This window comes from Piliocolobus tephrosceles, chromosome 10, assembly GCF_002776525.5.
Source record: "Piliocolobus tephrosceles isolate RC106 chromosome 10, ASM277652v3, whole genome shotgun sequence".
NCBI classification, from domain to species: Eukaryota; Metazoa; Chordata; class Mammalia; order Primates; family Cercopithecidae; genus Piliocolobus; species Piliocolobus tephrosceles.
In genome coordinates this window covers 12,480,745-12,505,433 of record NC_045443.1, presented here as the reverse complement: position 1 = coordinate 12,505,433, position 24,689 = coordinate 12,480,745, and the positions used below count along the sequence as shown (strand labels likewise).

Sequence of the window (24,689 nt, the reverse complement as noted above, 5' to 3'; positions counted from 1 at the left end):
AAGATATGAGATACTGATATAAGCTACAACGTGGATAAACCTTGAAAACATTATGCTAAGTAAAAGAAACCAGACACAAAGGCCACATATCACATGATTCCCTTTACATGAAATACCCCCAACAGGCAAATCCATAGAGACAGAAAGGAGACCGGCAGTTGCCAGTATGGAGGGGAGTGGAGGTATGGCGAGTGACTGCTGATGTACATACAGTTTCTTTCTAGGGAGATGAAAATGTTCTGGAATTACATAGTTGTGTAGCTGCACAATCTTGTAAGAATACTAAAACCACTGAAATGCACATTGTAAAAGGGTGAACTATGTGAGTAACTCAATTTTAAAAAACAATAAAATAAATGTATTCAAATACATTCAATTCCTTCTCCCAGACCTCTGACAGATACCAGTAATGCATCATGGTTATTCTTTAAATCTGACTTGGACTCAGAACCCTTCTTGACACTGAACCCCAGATGGCCACTTTCGAGTTTACAAAGATGAAGAAAGCTATCTGGGAATCTTGGACTAGACACTACGAAAGTGGCTCTGAAACAAATTGCTGAGGCTAAGTAATACATTTTTATTCATAAAGGAAGGTGGTAGCTGAGTCTGCAAGAGGAACAGTCCAAGGTAAAAAGCTGTGTTCTTAAGATCCTGGATCTTTACATTAACTATACCATGCATCAACTAACCCCAAAAGGAAGTGTGAGATGCCAGTTCTCAGCAATTTCCTTGAACCTTCAAGCCTACTGATTTTTAAATGGACTCATACTGACGGCATTCTTTTTTAAAAAAATAAAAACTGTATTTACAGCACACAACAGGTTTTGACATACATATACATAGTGAAATGATTTCTATAGTCACGCTAATTAAAATCTCCATCTCCTCACATACTTACCATTTTTTGCTTCTGACACCTTCTTCAAGACCTTTCTTCCACTTTGTGAACCCGGTGCTTGTGTTTTCATACATTGACTATCCCATGATTTGGTCTTTGACTCATGGTATTAGCTGTCTCCACTCCGAAGAGTAGGAGGCCCATTGCCACAAATCAAGATATGGCACATTCTAGCCCACCTGCCACCTCTATCCCCACCAGACCATGGTTACTTGACCTGCAGTAGAGATTCAGACAGATTATAAAGGTTAGGGTACGACAGGCTGCAACAAAACCTTTCAGGGTCAACTGTGTGCTTTCTGGCTGTCCAACCCTCCTCCAGATCACCCTTCCCATGGAGGGTTTGGGAGTATGAATCGTTCCTGGACACCTCTCTCTTGCACAATGGACAACAATGGGCAAATGTTTTCCTTAATTACCCCACAGGCTGAATGGCACTAATTACCACATTTTGGACACTTTGAAGTGACCTTGTTTCTGAAGGCAGTAGTTTGCAATGGCAGCCTGTAAGAACAAACTCTTGCTGGTGTGCGGGAGGGAGTGGGTGGGGAAGGATCGCCAGCAAGATGACGAGGCAAGGTTTGCCCACTGGCCCCCACCCTGGCCCCCAGTGCCCACCCGGTGGGCCCGGCTCAGCCATGATCAAGGTGATCCCAATCTTAACAACCACGGGAAGCCGCAGCTCTCCAAGTTCTATCAGCCCTACGTATTTGTGGAAACATTAGACAAATGTTTTGAAACTGTTTGTGAACTGGATTTGATTTTCCATGTAGACAAGGTTCACGATATTCTTGCAGAAATGGTGATGGAGGAATGGTATTGGAGACAAACATGAATTGTATTGTTACACAAATTGATGCACAAAATAAGCTGGAAAAATCTGAGGCTGGCTTAGTGGGAGCTCCAGCCTGTGCTGTACCAGCTGTAAAAAAAAAACCTGAATCTTCCTGAGATCCCAAGAAATATTAACACTGGTGACATCACTATAAAAGTGCCAAACCTGCCCTCTTTTAAATAAAAATTTTAAAAGGCTACTCCCAGGTAAAATTCAGGGAAGGGAAGTCATGTAAGTTTACCATGCAGTTGTTTACCAAAAATAGAGGAGGAGAGTCAACTTTTGCTCTTGGTTTTAACTCAAGGTACTCTATAGAAGCTGTGTAAAGTCAATAAGAAAGTTCAATGTTGCTTTTTTTTTTGAGATGGAGTCTTGCTCTGTCCCCCAGGCTGGAGTGCAGTGGTGTAATCTTGGTTCACTGCAAGCTCCGCTTCCCGGGTTTACGCCATTCTCCTGCCTCAGCCTCCTGAGTAGCTGGGACTACAGGTGCCTGCCACCACGCCCGGCTAATTTTTGTACTTTTAGTACCAAAAAAAAGTACTTTTAGTACAAAAATTAGACAGGGTATCACCATGTTGGCCAGAATGGTCTCGATCTCTTGGCCTCGTGATCGCCCCGCCTCGGCCTCCCAAAGTGCTGGGATGACAGACGGGAGTCACTGCGCCCAGCCAGCTCAATGCTGCTTTTCTTTCTCAGTGATTTTAAAGAAATTGAGTAGTTCTTATGTGATTTATTTTTCTAAACTGCATTCCTGTGCCCACCTATGGCATGCCTCTATGTATTGGCTACTACAGTGTTTCCAAGTTTTTGAGATATTTCTTTAATAACGTACAACCTAAAATGTTGGTGTTTTGTATGGATCACAAGTGCGGCATTCCTTAATTCCTTCTGCTGTTTGTCACACAATTGTTAAAGAACCAAATACGTATTGCATGGAAACATTATGACGTTTTTCTCTTAGTTTAAATAAACTCCAAGGTAACCGGACTTCTAAAGCACCTTTCTGTTTGCCTGATATCTACTTTAGCAGTAATTTTTTTACAACCCTCTGAGTCAACAAAGTAATAAAAGTATATTTTATCACTGTTAAAAAAAAAAAACAGAATACATTCTCGCCATTTATTCTCACAGGCGTACCTTTGATCTGTCAACCAGAAAAGAGAAATCCCTCTCTGGTAAATCTCACTCCACACACTCTAACAGAAACAAAACTGGCATCCATACTGGTGGACTGTTTCTTTTGGTAATCAATGCACATCACGTTACAATGATTTGGTAGGTAGAAGCCAGTATATAATATACACGAATTCTCTAGTTATTTTAATTATTGTAATAAAATAATGTGTAACAGTTACAGCTGCTATCCGTTAAGTATCTACTAATTATCAGATACTGTACTGTGCAGTTTACATACATTATCTGTATACCTCACCACACTTCATAGGGAAAGTGTCACTCTCCTATTAGAGATGAGAAATTAGAGATTCAGAGGTGACAAAAGGTGCCCAGGTCACATAGTTCATACTAGCAGTGAAGCCAGAATTCAAACCCATGCTTTTTGGCCTAATTTTTGCCTATCTTTTCTAAAGAGCTAATTAATTCAAATGTCAACTCATTTCAATTAAATACATACCATGTTGAGCAGTGTGTTTAATGCCTTTTTGAACTCCTTAAGAGCTGAATTTAAATGGCAATTTGTTATGCTGTCAAGTGGAATGGAAAAACACTTTGGGGTTTACTTTTCTAATAATAAAAATAACAAATTACCAGACAAAACATGGACATTTACAAAACAAAAACTGAGAGGAGACCAAAGGGAATAAACTATCTGTTAGTAGACAAACTTAAATGACATTTTCACTGGCAGTTCGTTTGTACACTTTGTACTCTTGACATCTCACTTGTACAAACATTTCACAATTCTTGACCTTACCAAGGGGGCTTAGACAAAGCAATCTTCATCTGTAAAAGAACGAGGTACGAGGGTGCTGAGCACCCCGCTCCTTTTACAGATGAAGACTGCTCCCAGAGTGGGCAAGCATTATCCCTAAGCTCTCAAGGCTGGGACTGACGGGGCCAGGACTGAATTCCAGATCTCCTGATTCCAGGGGACACCATACCTGTCCTAAGCGACCAAAGTCTACCAGTGACATTTCCTTTTCCATAGCTTGTTCTACTATGCTTTACCCAGTGAATGATAACTGGGTGTGAAAACTATGATCTAAAGTGAAGTTTTTCAAGACACTATTTCTGACCATAATGGAAATAAAAATCTTATCATTAGTCAGTGTCAAAAATCAAATGACAAAATCCAATCAGACATCTCCACGTCCATCAGTCATAGGAACCTGCTCGGTGAGCCTGGATCCTCAGTGAGAAGGGCATCAGTCAAAACTGCACACACGTCTGCTTCCTTCTGAATTACATAAACCTCCCCTGGCTCCTTATTAGTGCACCACTTCCTGTTGCACCATGACAAACAATGGGGCCGACTGTCGCCAGTGTTTCCATTCATTACCCCACAGGCTGAACAGCATCGATTTCCACATACTGGACATTTTGAAGTCACCCTGTTTCCTTTGTTCAAACAATGTATCTACATGCCTCAGAAAAAGAACACATTTTATTCAGGTCTTCAAGAGAATTAAGAGATATCAGAGCGGCAGGAATTTGAATTGCATGACTGTTCCAATTTTAGGACTTTAGGACTTGCCCAGTTTCCTCTGATGCCTTCTTACTCTTGGCATCATGTCTAGGTGGGAAAGTGGGAAATAAATCCTAAAACCGTTTAGCAGCTTCCAAACCTAAACAGGCAGATTATACATCCCTGCAACAAAAGGCCTTGAAAACGGCATTGACACCAGCAAATCAGGAAAAGAAAAACATCATGAGTAAAAATAAAAGCCTGAGGGTCCGAAGTCCCACTCCTCCCTTTCCTTGGGAGAGCTTTCCTCGGGTCCCATGAAAGACAGCGGTGTAGAGAACGTAGACATCTGAGATCTTCTGCCTCCTGGAGGAGGCCCCGTCTGCAACCGAGCACCCCAGCCCTGACTCATTCGAGGCTCCCTCTCTGCAACCCCTCCAGAGTGGCAGTGGGGAAGGATGAAGCTGTTCAGCACGACTCCACTCTTTGTCTACCTTCCGTAGACAAAGACTGTGGAGTCCTCTGAGACACTGGTAAAAAGCTCCATTCTCCAGAGCATGGGTGGAAGGATAAAAAAGTTAGCCCCAAGGCAGGCAGAGCTGTCACCTCAAGAATGTCAATGTGGGGTCTTCAGGGCTATTTTAAAGTGTGGTTGCATCCCATAAAGACTGCTTTGGAGATGCTAAGTATACTGTGACACTAGGCGGCGAGTATTATAAAGGAATACACGGTAAGGGAACGTGCTTGAACACGGGGCATGAGCAGGAGACAGGCTGGAAGAATAAGCCCTTAAAGAATTGAAGATAAGGCCGGGCACAGTGGCTCATGCCTGTAATTCCAGCACTTTGGGAGGCCAGGGCGGACGGATCACGATGTCAGGAGTTTGAGACCAGCCTGGCCAACATGGTGAAACCCCATCTCTACTAAACATACAAAAATTAGCCGGGCATGATGGCAGGCGCCTATAATCCCAGCTACTCGGGAGGCTGAGGCAGAAGAATCGCTTGAAACCAGAAGGCAAAGGTTGCAGTGAGCCGAGATCGCCATTGCACTCCAGACTGGGCCACAAAGCAAAACTCCATCTCAATCAATCAATAAAAAATAAAAGAATTGAAGACAATGGACAAAGAGGTGGAAAGGAAGCATGGCCTAGAGTCTCGAAAGTGGACGTTAGCTCTGAGCCGGCATCCCAGCTCCACTTAGACAACTGTGTAACCGGGAACACATTCGGGTGTCTGCATCTCAGCTGATCGTGAAATACAGATGATATATGCAAAATGCCTATTCTAAACCGGGCACATGGCAAACACGTAAAACCGACAGCTGTAACACTATTGTTGCTGTCACTACTACATCACGAGAGGGTGAGGCTGGGGAAGCCTCACAGATGCAGCAGGTGGGCAGCGAGGGAAGTCTCCAAGCCACGCCACTAACCTGGACTCCCCTTTCCGATGTCCAGAATTAAAGAGAAATAAAAGTAAGTTTGTATGACTGAAGTGACACATTCAACATCTTAAAACCTGAGCTAAGGTAATGCAACAGTGTGAAACTGGACTATGTGCTCTGTAATTCCCTGGTGTATCCACCCAAACCATGTGTGAACACAACCCCTTTTTGACTCAGAGAACAGAGCTTAGCAGTGGTGCGTGGGTCAATATTTTACAGCTAAAATAATCCACCCTGTGCCTGAAGAAAGAACCAAGATACCGTACACGGGACGATGCTATTGGTCTAATGATCTGATACTGCCACTGGCGCTGCCTTATGCTCCCGGACAGGATGCTAGATGGCTGCTCAGGACATCGGGCTGGAGCCTGATTTCCAGTCCAGAGGCCCATGTCATTCCCCATGCAGACGGCTGAGGCACCGACTCAACTTTATCACATAAACTGTCCCAGCAAACACTTCCTCTACACCAGGGAGGCCTAAGGAAGGAGGTCCCTTGTGATCAAGGGAAACCGGGACCTCCGCATGTGCCAGGCTGTTGGCGGTTGCTGATGGGAGAGCAGGATTCCTCAGGCAGAGAGGGGGAGCAGACGCCAGAAGGAGGGGGCACAGCAGAAGCCGGCGAGCAGGAGTGGAGGCTGGGTATTTCAGGCCAGAGCCACCCGAATTTCACGGATTTTGCAGAATACAACTATGACTATTACAATATAAGATGGAGAGGCAGGTGAGTGACAGACTCTAGAGAATCTAAGTCTCAGCAAGGGCAAAGACAGAATTTGTAAACTTCCAGGTAGAAAGGGGAAGAGAGGAGGCTGAGGGACTTTGGGATACAGGAAGAAACTATCACTGAAATGATGCTGTGTTACGCTACTAACGCTCATACTTGTACAGAATAACAAATGATGCTGTGTTACGCTACTAACGCTCATACTTGTACAGAATAACAAATGATGCTGTGTTACACTACGAATGCTCATACTTCTACAGAATAACATTTTGCAATCCCTCCTTGTCTGGCTGCATTTGAAATAAATGACTTTTACTCTCCCAAAATAATCCTTTCTTTTGCATAGCTCCGTATGGTCCTGCAGAGTCCTTCCACATTCATTATGCCTTTTGCTCTGGGCTGCAGGTTGGCTGTCATGGGCAGTTTCCAGCAACGGTGTGATATGGCCTTAGACAAGTGAAACGCTCTCTACTCATGTGTAGAATGAGAACTATGGAGGATCGCCGGACATCAACTAAAGTCTTACAATATTATACTCAGTCTGTCAGCATGGGCAGAAGAAAATTAAATGCTGCTTCAAGCTTTAGGGACACCTCCTGATGAGATCCTTTGGAAGTCCCTGAAATCTAAAACAATTCAGAGATGTTTTTAAAAGGAGTATAGATCTGCAAGTCTCCTACCAACTAACAACAGAGATAGCAAATAAGACTCTAGTTCAGAACATTCAGATAAACATGACAATGAGCAGAGTGACAGTAAAGAACAGAATCTTGGGAACTGGGATTGCCATTGGTCAAATAATCTGATAAATTTCAGATCCAGACAGAGTTATAAAGAAGAGCCTCCTGGCTAGCTCTGTAGTGACGAGCAGGTCTTTATATTAAAAGTTCCTTTCTGGCAAGGCCTTCTGTGTCACCCCATGTCAAATTTCTACCCTACTGACATTTTGTATCTCCTTACTTTTTTTTTTATTCTTGTATTTACCATCTGACCTGCCATCTATTTTATTTTTTTACTTTATTTATTGTCTGTGTCCACAATGGAGTGTAAGATCTCTGAAGGAAGGTCTTGTCTGCTTTGTAGTGATATTTCCTCGACACCTACAACAGGGCCTGACACAGAGCTGACTACTTCATAAATGCAGCAGACACGTAAAGGCATGTGCATACAAAGTTCTGAGGCATATTCTTATCTTGGTGAATCAAAAAGCTTCAGGCAGGCAGATGCAAGTCTTATGAGGTTCATATATTGTGAGAACAAAAAACAACAAAAAACAGAAGCCACGTATGGTGGCTCATGCCTGTAATCCTAGCACTTGGGAAGCTGATGTGGGAGGATTGCTTGAGGCCAGGAGTTCAAAGTCAGTCTGGGCAAGCTAGCAAGACCCTGTCTCTACAAAAGAAATAAAAAATAAAAAATAAAGTTAGCTGGGCATGGTGTCACACACCTGTAATCCTAGCTACTGGGGAGGCTGGGGCAGGAGGATCACTTGACCCTAGGAGTTTGAGGCTGGAGTGAGCTATGACTGTGCCACTGCACTCTGGCCTAAGTGACAGAACGAGACCCTCTCTGTAAAAAAAATTAAATTAAAAAGTAAGAGAGCCAGTACTGGGCCTTACTCCAGACCCACTGGCACAGAATCTCTGAAGATGGAGCCTATCCATCAGTTTAAAAAAAAAAAAAAAAAAAAAAAGTATTTCAAATTGAAAAAAAAAAAAAAAAGTAATGCATGTTCGAGATAGAAATCTTGTAAAACACAGAAAAACAAAAGCAGGCTAAAACAAACACCAATGATAATCTCATCTCTAAAGGGCAACCACAATTGAGTCACTGTCATGTTTCCTTCTGTCTAATCATTTATTAAGAATATTTACCACGGCCAAGCACAATGGCTCGCACCTGTAATCCCAGGACTTTGAGAAGGTAAGGTAGGAGGATTGCTTGAGGCCAGGAGTTCAAGACCAGCCTAGGCAACACGGCAAGAGACTGTCTCTACAAAAAAAATTAAAAATTACCCAGGTAGGTGGCACACCTGTAGTGCTGGTTATGTGAGAGGCTGAAGTGGGTGGATCACTGGAGCCCAGCAGTTTGAGGCTACAGTAAGCTATGATTGTGGTACAGAACTCCAGCCTGGGCAACAGAGGGAGACCCTGTCTCTAAAACAAGATTGTTTGGCTGCAGGCCACCTGTAGTCCGGGACAGCTTTGAGTGTGACCTAATACAAATTTGTAAGCTTTCTTAAAATATTATGAGTTTTTTTTTTAAGCTCATCAGCTATCCTTAGCATTAATATATTTTATGTGTGGCCCACAACAATTCTTCCAATGTGGCCCTGGGAAGCCAAAAGATTGGACAACCCTGTTCTAGAAAACTAAACAAACAAAAGAATATTTAACACAGTTGAAATCATATTGAATATAAACTATTACAACTTGATTATTATTTTTTTTTTTTTTACTTATTGTTAAAAGTATAGATCTTTTCTAATGTCACTTGGTTTTCATTGGCAGGAGGACTTAAACCAAGCAAAATTCACCATGGAAGCTTGTATCAGGCCTTCTGAATCTCAAAGTTGGGCTACAGATACATTTTAGGAATCGAAGCTCGAAGATGACACAGATGTTCAAAATTTAGTGTACCCCTGGGCACACAATAGACTGTATTTCCCAGCCTCTTTGGAGTTAGCTGTGGCCGTGTCACTGAATTCTAGCCGAAGTCATAGGCAACACTCATAGGTTTGGCCCATAAGAACCTCCTATCTGTGCCAGTCCACTCTTTTTTCCCTTTGGCCACTGGACACCATTAACAACGTGGTCGTTGGGGATGGCAGAGCCACAAGATGGAAGGAACCTGAATCCCTGAACTCAATGGAGGGGAGTCACCTGCTAACCAGAAACATCCACCTTGAACAAGAGCAAGAAATAAACTTCTGTTGCATTTGAGCCATTACACATCTTTGAGTCTATTCACAGCTGTAGTCTAGCTTACTCTACCTAATGCAACCCTCATAACCTTTATTTTCTCTGATTGAATGAGAAAACTTTATCAGTCCCTAGGATGAAATGACTGAAGAATATATAAGTTGTTCATTAAACAAGTATTTATTAAACATCTACCACACGCCAGGCATTTTTCTAGGCACTGCATCAATGCTCAAATTTGCTAAAATTCTTGTTTATCTTCATGGAAAGGGATATAGGACAGGGAATATCTTTTCCCAGCCCTGGTTTCATTTCCATAACCCAGGAGCACTCGATATTGGCTAGTCGGCTTAGAGACTACAGGTGCTCTGGGGTTCCTCACAAGAGAGGAGACTACATGGGACCTCTGACACTGCCCACTCCAGTGGACTGGAAATGATCAGGGGCTCTAGAACCTGGCATTGGGAAAGCTGGCACAGCCAGCTGTCTGGGGGCATGTCTAGGGCAGGCAAACTGGTGGGAAATGGAGCTGCTGTTCACACATGCTCATATGTCATTGTCCAAAAACGGAATGGAGTTAAATCTCAGAGCAGTCAAATAACCGGGCTCTGCTCATGCCTTGCCAAAAAACACAAGCCTACATTTCCAACAGGCAAGTAATAAACTAGATTCGGCCCTCTTCCAGGATTTCTGGCTTTTGGCAGGACAGTGCTGGTGTAAAGGAAGTGTGGAGCCAGGCCCAAGGAAGCCCTGTGCAGCATACCTTACAGTCCGCCCAACCAGAAGCAGCCCACTCCCCCACCTGGATTTCCTGCCACCCAGGGGACCAGTTATATTTCTTACAGAAAAGAAAGGTTGCCCAAAGGACAAGAAGTGGGGAAACTATAATTACATTGTAAGGTTTCAACCTGGAATTTATGCCAGAGTAACTTGTGACATTCTATGGGAACATAAAATTTTCTTGAAATGTCTTGCCTCGGTATTTCAGCAAAAAGAAGCCAGCATCTCAATGTTCTTGTCAAAATTTGTAGTTTTGCAACAGGTACTCCCAATTCATTTTATAATTTCAGGTCAAGAAAGCAGCAACTGAAGCCAAAATATGTTTAAAAGCAGCCACAGGACTCTAACAATGTTGTCATTTAAAGGAGATTCGGTTCACAGTGTCAGGGCGACAGCAACAGTTTCACCTGGCCAACAGCTCACGCTAACCAGGCTTTTAACCAAAGGAGCTCAAAGTGAATGCTAATGCCAATTCAGACACTGATGCTCTGTGCATCACTCGGAACAACTCATTTAATCTGGATCAATCTCTCCCCCTGGGAGGACACACAGTACAGGAAGTCAGGTCAACTACTTGGAAAATGACTCCAGCTGGGTCTTAAACATTACAGTACCGTTGACAGAAAGAAATCCCTGCCCAGCCCTGTGTGCGGGCCCATGAATGGCAACTCTCGTGCATTCTTTCAAACACCAGTTGAGGACTTACCATGTGAAAACGGAATAACCAAAAATGAAATGAAGGACTCCAAAGAGGCAGAACATAAGTAGTATGGTGCAGTGGAAAAGATGACTCCCCTTCTAATACCATCTTGGTCATTAACTAATAGAAAGATATCTGGCAAATCCCATGTACTACTCAAAGGTCCTTGGTTTCTTTATTTGCACAATGAAAGGGCTAAATTAGAGAAACCTTAAGGCCTCTCTATCATCTTGTGGAATCGCACGGCTTTCCAAGGATTGCAATTTTTTCTTACCAGTTCATTTGAACCCCCTCCACGCTTCACACTGGTTTATAGCAATACAGTATGCTTATCAATGCATCTAAGAATTAAAACAGGAGTTACCAGAATCATATCATGAAAGTACTCTCAAGGCCTTTAAGCAAGCACACAGGAACTGTAACAAAATAAACCTTGTGGCTTTATCTCAGTTACGAAGACGTTCTAATCTATGAACATATTTACCCATTGACAGCAACTAGAATGAGGCCGAAAGACGACCCAGGGCAGTGACAAGAGAAGCTCCAAAAGTCTGTGCTGCATCTTCCTGGGGCTGCGGATTGGCCACCGGCCTCGTCCCTCGCCCCCAGGAAAACCACACCTGGGGAGGAAGCACACTCCTTTCTTGTTGGCCTTTCAGTTACCCCACATTTCAATGATAGGTGTAACCTAAAACAACGTGTCTGTCAACTTGAATCCTTAACTAGAAATGAGGCAATATACAGGAAATCCCCCAAATCAGAGGCAGCCATGTATCCACAGCCTAGAAGCCAAGGACTAATGGTTTGCCACCATCCAGCTTCACATTTCTCAAGACTCATGTTCCCCAGGCACGAGGATGCTATCCACAAAGCAGAATAAACAGTAAAATTCACTACAGAAATTCCAAAAACTACATATTGGTGGCATGAAAGAAATCCTGCAGGGTTTGAAGGAAACCACAGTGGGCTTATAAATGAAAAAGAACGAGAAACCTTTTTCTTTTTTGCCTTGCCTCTATTTAGTTCTTAGACTTGGGTTGTTAAAAGCAGAGCTTAAAATCGGGCAATATTTAGACAGCTGCTGGTATCAAGTAATTTCATATGGGCCAATTCATGGCAATTAGGATAGGCCTTTCTCCTTAGTCATCATTTCTATTTAAAGCAATAACAAGAGCTAACACTACAGTGTCTAACTACATGGCAGGCGTGGTCCCTAGTACTGAACCAAGAACAACTGATTGAACCCTCATGAAAACCTGAGCTGGATGTCATTCTGTTCTCACTGAACGGAAAAGGAAACTGAGGCTCAGAAGTATTAAGGGACTTGCCTGAGGTCACACAGCTAGTCAGAGATGGAGCCAGGATTGAACCTTGGCGGTGTGGCTCTGGAGTTTACACTCAGAACCATTTTGCCAGACTGTCCGCAAATACAAAGAGCAAATACAAGTTGCCCTGCCTCAGCTGAGCCCTCAAGGCCTTATGGCACTCATGACTGTATCCAGTCACCATGACCACTCAACAAATGACCCCCCCTCTTCTCCACAGAGGATACACAAGCTGCTGGGTGTGACCGATCTGTGCCGGGGACCCTTCTGCCATAAGCTTGCCTGCGCCCTCCCTGTTCTCTCAAAACCAATGTCCCACAGGGCTCCAACTCTTGCCTCCTCAGGGATCTCGCTCTAAGAATCCCCCTTTCTCCTTCATCTTTGATCTTGTCTCTTCTGCCTCTTCCCCCTCATCCTGTAAACATGTTCCAGTGCACCACCTGCAAAACAAAACATCCCCTTTGATCTTCATCCACTTTTAATTTAATTTTGGCCACTACCTCACCGTGTGACCTGGGCAAAGTGCTTACTTTCTCTAAAAGGCTTTGATTTCTACATCTGAATAATGAGAGCACTGGACCAGAGGGTCTCTAAGGTCCTTCCAATTCCAACCTTCCATGGTTCTGAATGCAGAGATTTCTCTGAGCAAGCTCACTGAAACTCCGGCCAGTTTCTTCATTGTCCCTGAAGCCCCAAAGTTAATTTTCTTCTAAGACTGCCAAGCTGTTAGCCTGCAGCAATGCCCTCCTCTGCCTCTCATTTCCCAACTCCTGGGTTTTTTTTCCCCCAAATACCTAGCTTAAACCCCGTCTGCTGCAGGATACCCTGATCATTAACTCTTACAGAACTTTAGTTATAAATCACAAATGAGCACCTCCTTCAACAGTGCCTTTTTCATACTTCTGTTCTGTATATCTTCATTCCCTCACCGAGGCTAAACTCTCAAAGAGCAGGGACCAGGTTACACGCCTCTGGAACCCCCAAAGGACCTCCCACTAGGTGGGTCTGCAATAGCTGCTCAACAGTGCCGGCTGAGGGGCCATCCTATCACAGTTAAAGAAACCAGTAGTCAAGGTACGACACTAGACTCCCTGATTGTAAAGTAAATTACCTCCATTCTTCTCCCTCACATACACAAATCTATAAACATAAACTTTTCATTCAAGAGCATCATCCAAATTTAACATAAGGAAAGCTTAGCTAACTCTCTGATTTTCTTTTACCTGAATCAGAAATAGTTATAGCCATGTTTCCCTTTGATGCAGACTGAAGTGATCACAGGTACTGTCATCTTAGGGACCTCTAGGTGGTCCCGGTTCTATACTTCCACTAACAGACATTCTCCATGGTTATTAAGTTCCCTCACTTTTCAACACATAGTATTATGTTACTTCCTCACCTTTCCAACCAAATTTCCAGGAAACGTCTGGAATAATATCAGAGAGTTGGTGTTTGATCAAAACGACATCCTCTGCTTTACTCATTTGGAAGTGACTAATTTCAACCCTTAGGTCTGCAGTGAACATAGACGGATGGATATGATTCAGGACTTTGCTAACACTCACCACCAGAGATGCAACGGACACATTACACCACCAATGAAAGCCCCAAAACTGTGCTCACCTCGTCTGCCTGAGTGCCCTGCTGGCTATTGCTCAGTACTGTGAGTGCTGGTCTCTGTTTTGCAATAATCCTGGGTAACTACTGACTATTCAAAGTGAATCCCAAAGTTCTTCAAACAGAATTTCAAACTGTTTATTTTTTGAGACAGGGTCTTGCTCTGTCGCCCAGGCTGGAGTGGAGATAGCTTACCGCAACCTCTTCTCACCTCCCAAGTAGCTGGGAATACAGGCACACACCTCCATGCCTGGATTTTTTTTTTTTTTTTTTTTTTGGTCTTTTTTGTAGAGATGAGGTTTCACCATGTTGCCCAGGCTGGTCTTGAACTCCTGGGTTCAAGCAATCCGCCTGCCTTGGCTTTCCAAAGTGCTGGGATTATAAGCATGAGCCATGTCGCCTGCCAAACTCAGTTTATTTTTAAATGAATGCTCCAAAACACTGGTTCTCACCTGGCTACATATTAGAATCACCTACAGCACCTTCATAAACAACAATACCCAACATCCCACCGCCCCAACCCTATCACCCTTCAAAGATTTTGATCTAATCGGTTTGGAGTGAGACCCGGACATTGGTCTTTCCTTCACAGCACCTCAGCTATACTGAATGAATTAACTATCATTGTTAAATATTTTAGGTATACAGCATTGTGACTATATTTTTCAAAAGGACTGAGCCATTCCTTTGTGGAATTATGGTAAAATTTAAAATAAGGTCTCCATTTAATTGTTAGTAATTTCCTGGTGATCACTGTACGAAGCTTATGTGAAGTGCTATCTTTAGGGCAAGCTGCATGGGGCAGGGTATATAGGCACTCTCAAATTATTTCTGTGACTTTTCTCTAAGTCTAAAATTAATTCAAATGTAAAAGTTATTTTTAAAAAGAATCCTTCACTTTTAAAGATATATGCTTAAATATTTATGAATGAAATCATGTCTGAGGATTTACTATAAAATATGCAGTTGGGGGTGGCAGGGAGTAGGGATACAGATGAAACAGGAGTATTTGCAAGTTGAGGATTGTAGTGGCTGGTAATGAGTACATGAAGGCTCACTGTGTTACTCTGTCTTCTTTTACTCTGTCTTCTTCAGTATATGTGTAAAATTTCCCCTCATATATATAGAAGGAAAAAATTTCCGAGTAATTTCAACATGTAGCCAGGGCTGAGAAACACTGCTCTCAGGTCTTAAAAATGCGGTAGAACAGAAGCTCTGTCTGGTATTTCCAGCTACAAAACACTTTCCCCAGCTCTCTGATATACACGTAGTCAGTTAATCTCTCCGTACCATACTTTGCTAAAATGCAAAACAACAGATATGGATTAGAGGGTTTTTTGTTGTCGTTGTTGTTGTTGTTTTGTTTTTTTTTTGAGATGAAATCTGGCTCTATCGCCCTGGTTGAAGTGCAGTGACATGATCTGGGCTCACTGTAACCTCCACCTTCTGGGTTCAAGCGATTCTTGTGCCTCAGCCTCCCAACTAGCTGGGACTACTGGCATGCACCACCACACCTGGCTAATTTTTGTATTTTTAGTAGAGATGGGGTTTCACAAAGTTGGCCAGGCTGGTCTTGAACTTAGAGGACTTTTTAAAAGGAATAAGCACCAAAAAGCCAATTTATTATTATTCTAAGATCTCCTCTCTGAGCATTAATGTCATAGTTAATTAACTTCTAGCACAACAGTAACAAATGGTAAAGTCTGGCTGGGGGCAGTGGCTCACACCTGTAATCCCAGTGCTTTGGGAGGCTGAGGCAGGAGCATCGCTTGAGCTGAGGAGTTTGAAAACATCCTGGACAACACAGCCAGGCATGATGGCATATACCTGTAGTCCTAAGCTAGTGAGGAGGCTGAGGTTGGAGAATCACTTCTGCCCAGCAGTTCAAGGTTGCAGTGAGCTATAAATGTATCACTAAACACCAGCCTCGATGACAGCATGAGACTCTGTCTCTAAAAAAATTTTAAAGGTAAAGTCTTATGTCTGCAATAGCATTTCCCAAAGAATGTTCTAAAATCACTACTTTATGGGACATTAATAGATGTTCCCTAAGATAAGTGTTCTGAGGTCAAATAAGTTTCAAAAGTCTGGCTTTCTTTACTGCGAGACTCCTACTAAGAACTTTAAGTGAAATAATATGCTTTGTGATTTTACAAGCGGTGGTGAGGGAATATGCAAAACGTTTGACCTTCTTTACATGGGACTAGTTTTGTAGAACTTATTTTAGAAATAGTGCTTAAGACCACTGGTTCCCACATCCCAGCTAACAGAGGGTGGCATCAATATCATTTGGTAACCTTATGTATTAGTCTATTCTCACGTTGCTCAAAGACATACAGAAGACTGGGTAATTTACAAAGGAAAGAGGATTAATCGACTCACAGTTCCACATGGCTGGGGAGGTGTCACAATCATGGTGGACGGTGAAGAGAGAGCAAAGTCACATCTTACATGGCGGCAGGCAAGAGAGCTTGTGTAGGGGAACTCCCCTTTATAAAACCATCAGATCTCATGAGACTTACTATCACGAGAACAGCATGGGAAAGAGGCCCCTGCAGGATTCAATTACCTCCCACCAGGTCCCTCCCATGACGTGTGGGAATTACGGAAGCTACAATTCAAGAGGAGATTTAGGTGGGGACACAGCCAAACCATATTATCTTACTAAAATAATGATTCACAGACCACACCTAGACATACTGGGAGGAGGGGAGAACTAAGTATTAAAACAAACAAAAAACCCACATGATGCCAATGAATAGTCATGTTTGGAAATTAAAGCTTGGTAGACCATAATATAGTAAAATAAGTTTATAATATCTGCAAAGCCACATCAATGAAAAGCAATATCAAAGGTCATGTTTAATAGTTTTCCAAATAATAGTATTTAACCCATGAGAGAAGAGTATATGCATGCAACATTTAATGAAAGCTAAGTACTAAAATGTTGGAGACGTTGGCAAATTTAAATCTGTCAGTACAACTAATGACTACTTTGTAGTCTCAAGGATGTACTACCTCCATTGCTAAATAAAAATTGTTAATCTGCAGTGATTCTTGCCCCATCGCTTGTTTCTCCATGTCTATCATCTTCTCTCACCAGAGTTAAAGGGCCATGTTGTTAAACAAATCTGGGAGTGCCATTCACGTAAGTGGTTTCTCCAATAAACAGCTCCTAACATTTCCTTGATATTACAGTACATTGAGGCGTCAGAAATATAAAGCTTTTCTTGACTGAAAACTTTGGAAAATGTATTCACTTATTCCTTTGTGCCCCTAGAACTGTGCTGTGCAGCAGCTGGTCAATGACACATTTAAGTGCTTAAAGGAAGTACCTATTTACTGCGATTGATAATTATACAACATTTGTAGCATGCTCTTCAGTTTACTAAGTACTTTCACATAAATTACATTGCTTCTTTCCTTTAAAAACTTTGAGGGTTAAATAGGCGTAATTGTTTCCATAAAACCATTAAGAATCACTGGAGCTTTTCGTATCAAGACTCCTGCTTTGAAAGAAATTATAATGTACTGGGAAACAAAATATAAATTACACACAGGAAACGATTACAGTCAATTCAAAGATAGAATGGCGGCTAGAGCAAATTAGTATGGCAAGACTTTACACAAACTAATAATAGCTAACACTTACTGAGCAATCTGTCACTCAACCCTTGGGGTAAGTTACTACTATTAGCCCCATTTTTCACATGAGGAAACTGAGACAAAGAGGAAGAAATTAAATAACTTGGCCAAGCAAATCGGTGGTGATCACAATTCAAACTCTAAATTAGCCCAGCTCTGTGGACCACTGTTTTCATCATCACATTTTACTGCTAGGAAAAAGCAATCTCCTCAAAGCAATAGTGACAAATGTCAAGTCTTGAGATGGCATCCAGAGTTGCAGAGAATCATAATAACCAGTCAGCAATGTTATTTTCCCAGAGCACATTACCTCTTTGATACGTTTAACCAAAGCATTCTGGTCAAAAGCAACAGCCTCTGCACACTGATGCAGGTGATCTTGATAACGGAGGCAGAGCTGCAACACCTGCTGAGAGTCCAGTTTCTCCAATTTGGCATTTGTTGGGGAAGTCTGGCCACTCAATAGCCCTTCAAACGAGAAAAAAATGAAATTAAAATTACTGCTAATAAACTTGTGAATAAAGTAGTTTAATAAGTTCACTGAAGACAGGGTAAGACTTCAATTTAATCTTCCATCTTTTGCTATATGTTAATGACAATCGTTGCAATTATTATTTATGGAGCATCTGTTATGTGCCAAGCACTTTTGCTAACTGCTTCCTGTGCACTATTTTTCATATTCACAACTGCCCTGGAAAGTGAGGAATTATTAGCTCCATTTACACAGGAGGAAGCCAAGACACAGAGAAGTTAAGTAACTTTCCAAAAGTCGCATAGCTAGTGAGTGGCTTCTCCAAGAACAGAGCCTCCTGACCTTATCACCTCACTTCAAGGTACTAGGAATATAAATCCCTTATTAATTGAAAATGTGGGCCGGGTGCGGTGGCTCATGCCTGTAATCCCAGCACTCTGGGAGGCCAAGATGGGCGGATCACGAGGTCAGGAGATTGAGACCATACTAACATGGTGAAACCCCGTCTCTACTAAAAATACAAAAATTAGCCGGGCGTGGTGGCGGGTGCCTGTAGTCCCAGCTACACAGGAGGCTGAGGCAGGAGAATGGCGTGAACCCAGGAGGCAGAGCTTGCAGTGAGTGGAGATCTCGCTACTGCACTCCAGCCTGGGCGACAGAGGGAGACTCCGTCTCAAAAAAAAAAAAAGAAAGAAAGAAAAAAAAAGAAAAGAAAATGTGTGAATATAATTTTTTAAAATAATTAAAATGGTTTTCTGAAAAACTGAGAAAAAGAAATCAAACGTATAAAGAAACTGCTAGGAGACGCTAAAATGAATACACTTAACAAGTAAACAGACTGTCAGCTAACAGGCCAGAAACTCATTCTTAACATTTTCTTTCAACACCAGTTTAGCCATGTAGCCATTAATCTCCCCTATATTTGCATAGAGGATTATATTTTCATAGGTATGTAGCAAGGCAATTAATAGCATTTGCAGGAGAAGAAATCAATTGAAGAGGCCAAATGATGCCCACATTCACAAAGCAAAGCCCAGTCTAGAAATTAAGCCTATTGCTTTCTGCCAAAGAAACAATTCTCAATTATCAGAACCCCTACACTCTCAAAAATTACCAAGGACCCCAAAGAGCTTTTATGTGAGTTATATCTTTTGATATTCACCTCCAAAAATTAAAACTGAGAACATTCTTAAATATTCTATCATTTAAATATAATGAAAACCCCTTTATACATTAACAAAAATAACATCTTAAGGAAAATATTCTTCCAAAACAAAAAAGTGAAATGATGCCACTGGTTTATTTTTTTTTAATGTCTTTTTAATGTCTGCCTTAATAGAAAACAGCTGGAATCTCATAGCTGCTTCTGCATTTAATCTGTTGCTATTTCACATCACTGAGCCTCTGGAAAACTCCACGGGACACTTGTGTAAGAGAATGAACATCATTTGCAAATAACATCTAAGTATTATTACAAAACTAGTTTTGACTTCAGAGATTCCCCAGCAGGGTCTTCGGGATCCCAGGGATCCCCCTACCATATGCCAGGCCACTCTGTCTCACAGCAGAGCCAATGCTACAGCATAAGGAACACAGAATACATATGACAGTAGGTCACGTGCAGCGCACAGCAAAGCTCTTTTTTTTTTTTTTTTTTTTGAGACAGAGTCTTGCTCTGTTGCCCATCTGGAGTGCAGTGGTGCGATCTCATTTCACTGCAACCTTGACCTCCTGGACCCAAGCAATCTTCCTACCTCAGCCTCCAGAGTAGCTGAGACCACAGGCATTTGTTACCACACCCAGCTAGTTTTTGTATTTTTAGTAGAGATGGGCTTTTGCTGCCCAGGTTGGTCTCAAACTTCTGGGCTCAAGCGATCCTCCCGCCCCAGTGTGAGCCACCTCACCTGGCCAAAGCTCACCTTGGGAACCCTTCCCCACTGTCCCCAACCACCAACATCCACCCCACACTGTTCTGATATATTAGAGCTGAAGCCTGTATTCTTTCCCTCCAGACAGGCTGTATGAAAGGCTACCCAGCTGGGCTGTCCCAGAGAATCCTGGGAAATGCTGGTCGATGCTCTCAGATCTTCTGAGACAGAGCAGAGTACAGGGCTGGAACCCAAGGCACTGCTAGGCTCCTCCACATTCCACTGCTCAGCTGCTGCACTGCAAGTCCTAACACAGGACAGCACCAGTTACTTGAACGGAACCTGCTTCCAGGCAGTATGTTTTGGTGAATCCAGCATTAGCAGAAATTGGGACTTTTTTATTGAAATTTTTATTGAGATCCTATGTACAGGATCCTGTGCCCCCTTTACCCAATTTCCCTCAATGGTAACATCTTGGAAAACTATGGTACAATATCACAACCAGGATACTGACATAGATATAATCCATAGATATAATCTGATCTTATTCAGATTTCCTACCCATCCCTTCCTTTTTTGGTTTGGAGATAGTATCTCCCTTTGTTGCTGAGGCTGGCCTCAAACTCCTGAGCTCAAGAGATCCTCCCACCTCGGCCTCCCAAGTAGCTGGGACTACCGGAGTACGCCGCTGCACCTGGGTAGATTTCCTTTTTTTTTTTGAGACACGGTCTTGCTCTGTCTTCCAGTCTGGAGCACAGTGGAACGATCTCCTCAGCTCACTGCAACCTTGTTCAAGCAATTTTCACGCCTCAGACTCCTGAGTAGCTGGGATCACAGGCATGTGCCACCATTCCTGCCTAATTTTTACATTTTTTAGTAGAGACAGGGTTTCACCATGTTGGCCAGGCTGATCTCAAACTCCTGACCTAAGGTGATCCGCCTGCCTCAGCCTTCCAAAGTGCTGGGATTACAGGCATGAGCCACTGTGCCCGGCCCAGATCTCCTCATTTTATTTGCACTCATTTGTGTCTGTATTTAGTTCTGTACAACTTTTCCCCATTCACCACTATGGTCAGATGCTGAAAAGTTCCATCACCACAAAGATTTCTTGTGCTGCTTTTATAACTAGACCTACCCCACTCTTTCTCTCATCCCCCTTTCCATCTTTAAAACACTGTCAACCATTAATCCGTTCACCATTTCTAACATTTTGTCCTTTCAAAAGTGTTATATAAATGAAATAATACATCATGTAAGCTTTTGGGATTGGATCTTTTTATTTGCCCAACATAAAACTTTACAGATTTGTCTATGTTGTTGATATATCAGTGGTTAATTCTTTTTTAATTCTGAGTAGTATTCCATGGTATATATGTATCCGAGTTTGTTTCACCATTCACCCACTGGAGGACATCTGGGTTGTTTCCAGTTCGGGGCTATTACAAGCAAGTCTGCTGTGAGCAGTCATGTACAGGTTTTTGTGTAAACAGAAGTTTTCATTTCCCTGGGATAAATGCCCAAGAATGCAACTGCTGGGTCATATGGTAATTTCATGTTTAGTTTTATAAGAAACTGTCAGTTTCCCAGAGTGCCTGTACCAAGAAAATGGGAATTCTACAGACCACTAAAATCTCCTAACAAAACTATCAAGGGCTACCCTATCACTGACGAGAAATACATTTCCAGGAACGCAAACTTGGGGGAAGATACCAAAAGCGTCAATCCAAAATTGAAAGAGGAAAAGAGGAAAGAGGCACCATGGAAAAAGGAATGAATGATTGTGTGCCATTAATAGTGGACCAGGATAATGCAAAAGCCATAAAGGAAACAGTGATAAATTCAACAATACAAAAAGCAAGACTCCTCATGACAACAAATACAAGTTAAAATTTAAAATACAAAAAGAATACCCCAAATCTGGGGAAAATTAAAAACCTGCAGAGACCCCAGGAAGCCTTTTTCCTCCTATTGTGATAACTCATATCACACAGGGCAAACTTCCTAATATATAAAGAGTGCCTAGAAATTGGCAAATAAGGCTGGGCATGGTGGTTCACACCTGTAATCCCAGCACTTTGGGAGGCTGAGGCAGGCAGATCACCTGAGGTCAGGAGTTCAAGACCAGCCTGGCCAACACAGTGAAACCCCACTCTACAAAAATACAAAAAGTAGCTGGGCGTGGTGGCATGCGCCTGCAGTCCCAGCTACTTGGGAGGCTGAGGCAGAAGAATCTCTTGAACCCAGAAGGCAAAGGCTGAAGTGAGCCAAGATCGTGACTCCATCTCAGGAAAGGAAAGGAAAGGGAAAAGGGAAAAGGAAAAGGAAAGGACAAAGAAAAGAAATTGGCAAATTAAAAATTAGGAAAAGGGCCGGGCATGGTAGCTCACGCCTGTAATCCCAGCACTTTGGGAGGCCGAGGTGGGCAGATCACGAGGCCAAGAGATCAAGACCATCCTGGCCAACATGGTAAAACCCCGTCTCTACTAAAAATACAAAAATGAGTTGGGCACGGTGGCATGCGCCTGTATTCCCAGCTACTCAGGAGGATGAGGCAGGAGAATCACTTGAACCCACAGGCGGAGCTCGCAGTGAGCTGAGATCATGCCACTGCACTTCAGCCTGGGCAACAGAGCGAGACTCCATCTCAAAAAAACAAAAACAACAAAACAAAAACATTAGCAAAAGAAAGATGAACAAAAGATATGAAAAGACATTTCACAGAAAAGGAAACACCAATACCTCAACTATTAAAAAAAAAAGCACACCCTCACTTATAATAAGAAAAACAAATGGAAACTTTACTGCAAGCCCATTTTTCACCTATTAAATCGGTAAAAATGAAAAGCATGAAAAATACTTTGTAGGTGGAGCTGTGAGGAAACTGGCTTTGCTGCTTAGCGTGTAAGTTGTTAACACCATAATGGAGGAGGGCAACTTGGCATGGATAACAACATTACAAATGCATAGCCTCTGATGCAACAACTTCACCACTAGGAATTTACACACACAGTAGCACACATGCTAAATGATGTCTCATGTATATACAAGAGTGTTCATTGCAGCAGTGATTGTAACAGCAAAGGTCAGCAAACACCGCAATGTCCCGGAATAGAGGGCTTGTTAATTAAATCAAGGTAAATCTATAAATAGTATTACATGAACAAAGAAAAGAATGAGGGCGCTCTCTACGTACTTACATGGAAAAAAACCTCCATAAGACATAATTTTTTTAAAGGTATATAGATGCATAAAAATGGGGGTTGGGGTGCAAGTAAATAAGAGTATACATTCAGATTTGCTTATATTTACATAAACTCTGAAATGATATATAAGAATTACATGGAGGCAAGGGGTAAGGAGTGGGAATTTCATAGTATATTTTTAACAGAACTTTTTAAACCAAATGAATGCATTTCCCCCTTAAATATTTTTTAAATAAATAAACTCATTTTAACAAAAAGTAGGGGAGGTCTTTTCTCGTCTATGAGTAAGACCTTTAGAGGCAGTTCTCCTTTCTTCACTCATCCCAAGTGCCCCCTACTCTACAAGTAAAAACCTCATCTTTAATTCTCACCAAATTTCATATGGCCGAACACATCTTAAAACATTTTCTCGGCTGGGCACGGTGGCTAATGCCTGTAATCCCAGAACTTTGGGAGGCCGAAGCACGAGGTCAGGAGATCCAGACCATCCTGGCTAACACGGTGAAACCCCGTCTCTACTAAAAATACAAAAAATTAGCCTGGTGGTGGGCATGTAATGGCATGGTGGCGGGCGCCTGTAGTCCCAGCTACTCGGGAGGCTGAGGCAGGAGAATGGCGTAAACCAAGAAGGCAGAGCTTGCAGTGAGCCGAGATCATGCCACTGCACTCCAGCCTGGGCAACACAGCAAGACTCCATCTCAAAAAAAAAAAATTTCTCTAAGGTGATTAAAGTGGTATAACAAACGGTGAGCTGGTTGAAGACAGGGACCACATTTCGCTTATCTTTTATCTCATGTCTAGTATAGCACCTGGTACATAAAAGGTTCTTGAACTAGGGTAAGAGTATGCAGTTCTATTGCTGGAATTCCAAGGAAAGCATAAGTCTAGGAAGATATTAGGAGGAAAAAGGCTTCTCAGGGTCTCTGTAGGCTGCATATATGCCTAAGAGTGAGTCCTCGTCTCAGTTTGGACTCATGCTCTTCTAACATGCATGAGGAAGCTCTTCCGCGTTTCAGAAGACTACTGGGAGCCTGAATTGCAGAATGAGGTGGAGGAAGGCTACAGGACCACCCCAAGCTGCCAGGTGGCTCAAGCAGAGGGCCCAGAAGCCAACCTTAGCTCACAAAACAAAACTCTCACTTCTACCTCTTGAGAAAAAGGTGGAGGGTGAGGGAAATGAGCGAAGTAGGAGGGGGATTTTGAGAAGGCTGCCAGGTCTAACAGGCACACTAGGGTGTTCAAATTAAGTTGCCTAGCCAACTTCAAAATCAAAGGAATTACACTTTAAGTCATTCTTATCACAATTGCACCCTCCCTCTAACCATCTAAAAACAAAACCCAGGTGCATGAGTCTATCCTCAGAATGTGCTTCCTTGACTCATAGGAATCTCCATAAACCCACCGCAAATCCTGCCCCAGGTCATAGAAGGAGCAAGACAGGACAGAGAAAATAAGATGGGCCACATTTTCCATTCCTGAAGCAACAAAGTTGTGGCAACCCAGGCAAATTCTAGAGGCATTGGATACAATGTTTTCCCATCATCCTCTTGTGCCAGGACACCATCTCCCTCTAGTATTTTTTTTTTTTTTTTTTTTTTTTTTTTT

General features: G+C 42.5%; 1 protein-coding gene and 1 pseudogene across 2 annotated transcripts in view; one reads left to right on the top strand and one right to left on the bottom strand.

The window, feature by feature from the left end:
* The window catches only part of BORCS5 (BLOC-1 related complex subunit 5), a 115,937-nt gene that overhangs the window by 13,661 nt on the left and 77,587 nt on the right, over window positions 1-24,689 (bottom strand). For both annotated transcript variants that reach the window (XM_023226119.1, XM_023226118.2), the window contains exon 3: window positions 17,852-18,009. In XM_023226119.1, the coding sequence (XP_023081887.1) occupies window positions 17,852-18,009 (158 nt within the window). The remainder of the gene's footprint in view (window positions 1-17,851; window positions 18,010-24,689) is intronic.
* Window positions 1,540-1,919, top strand: LOC116418943 (annotated as a pseudogene).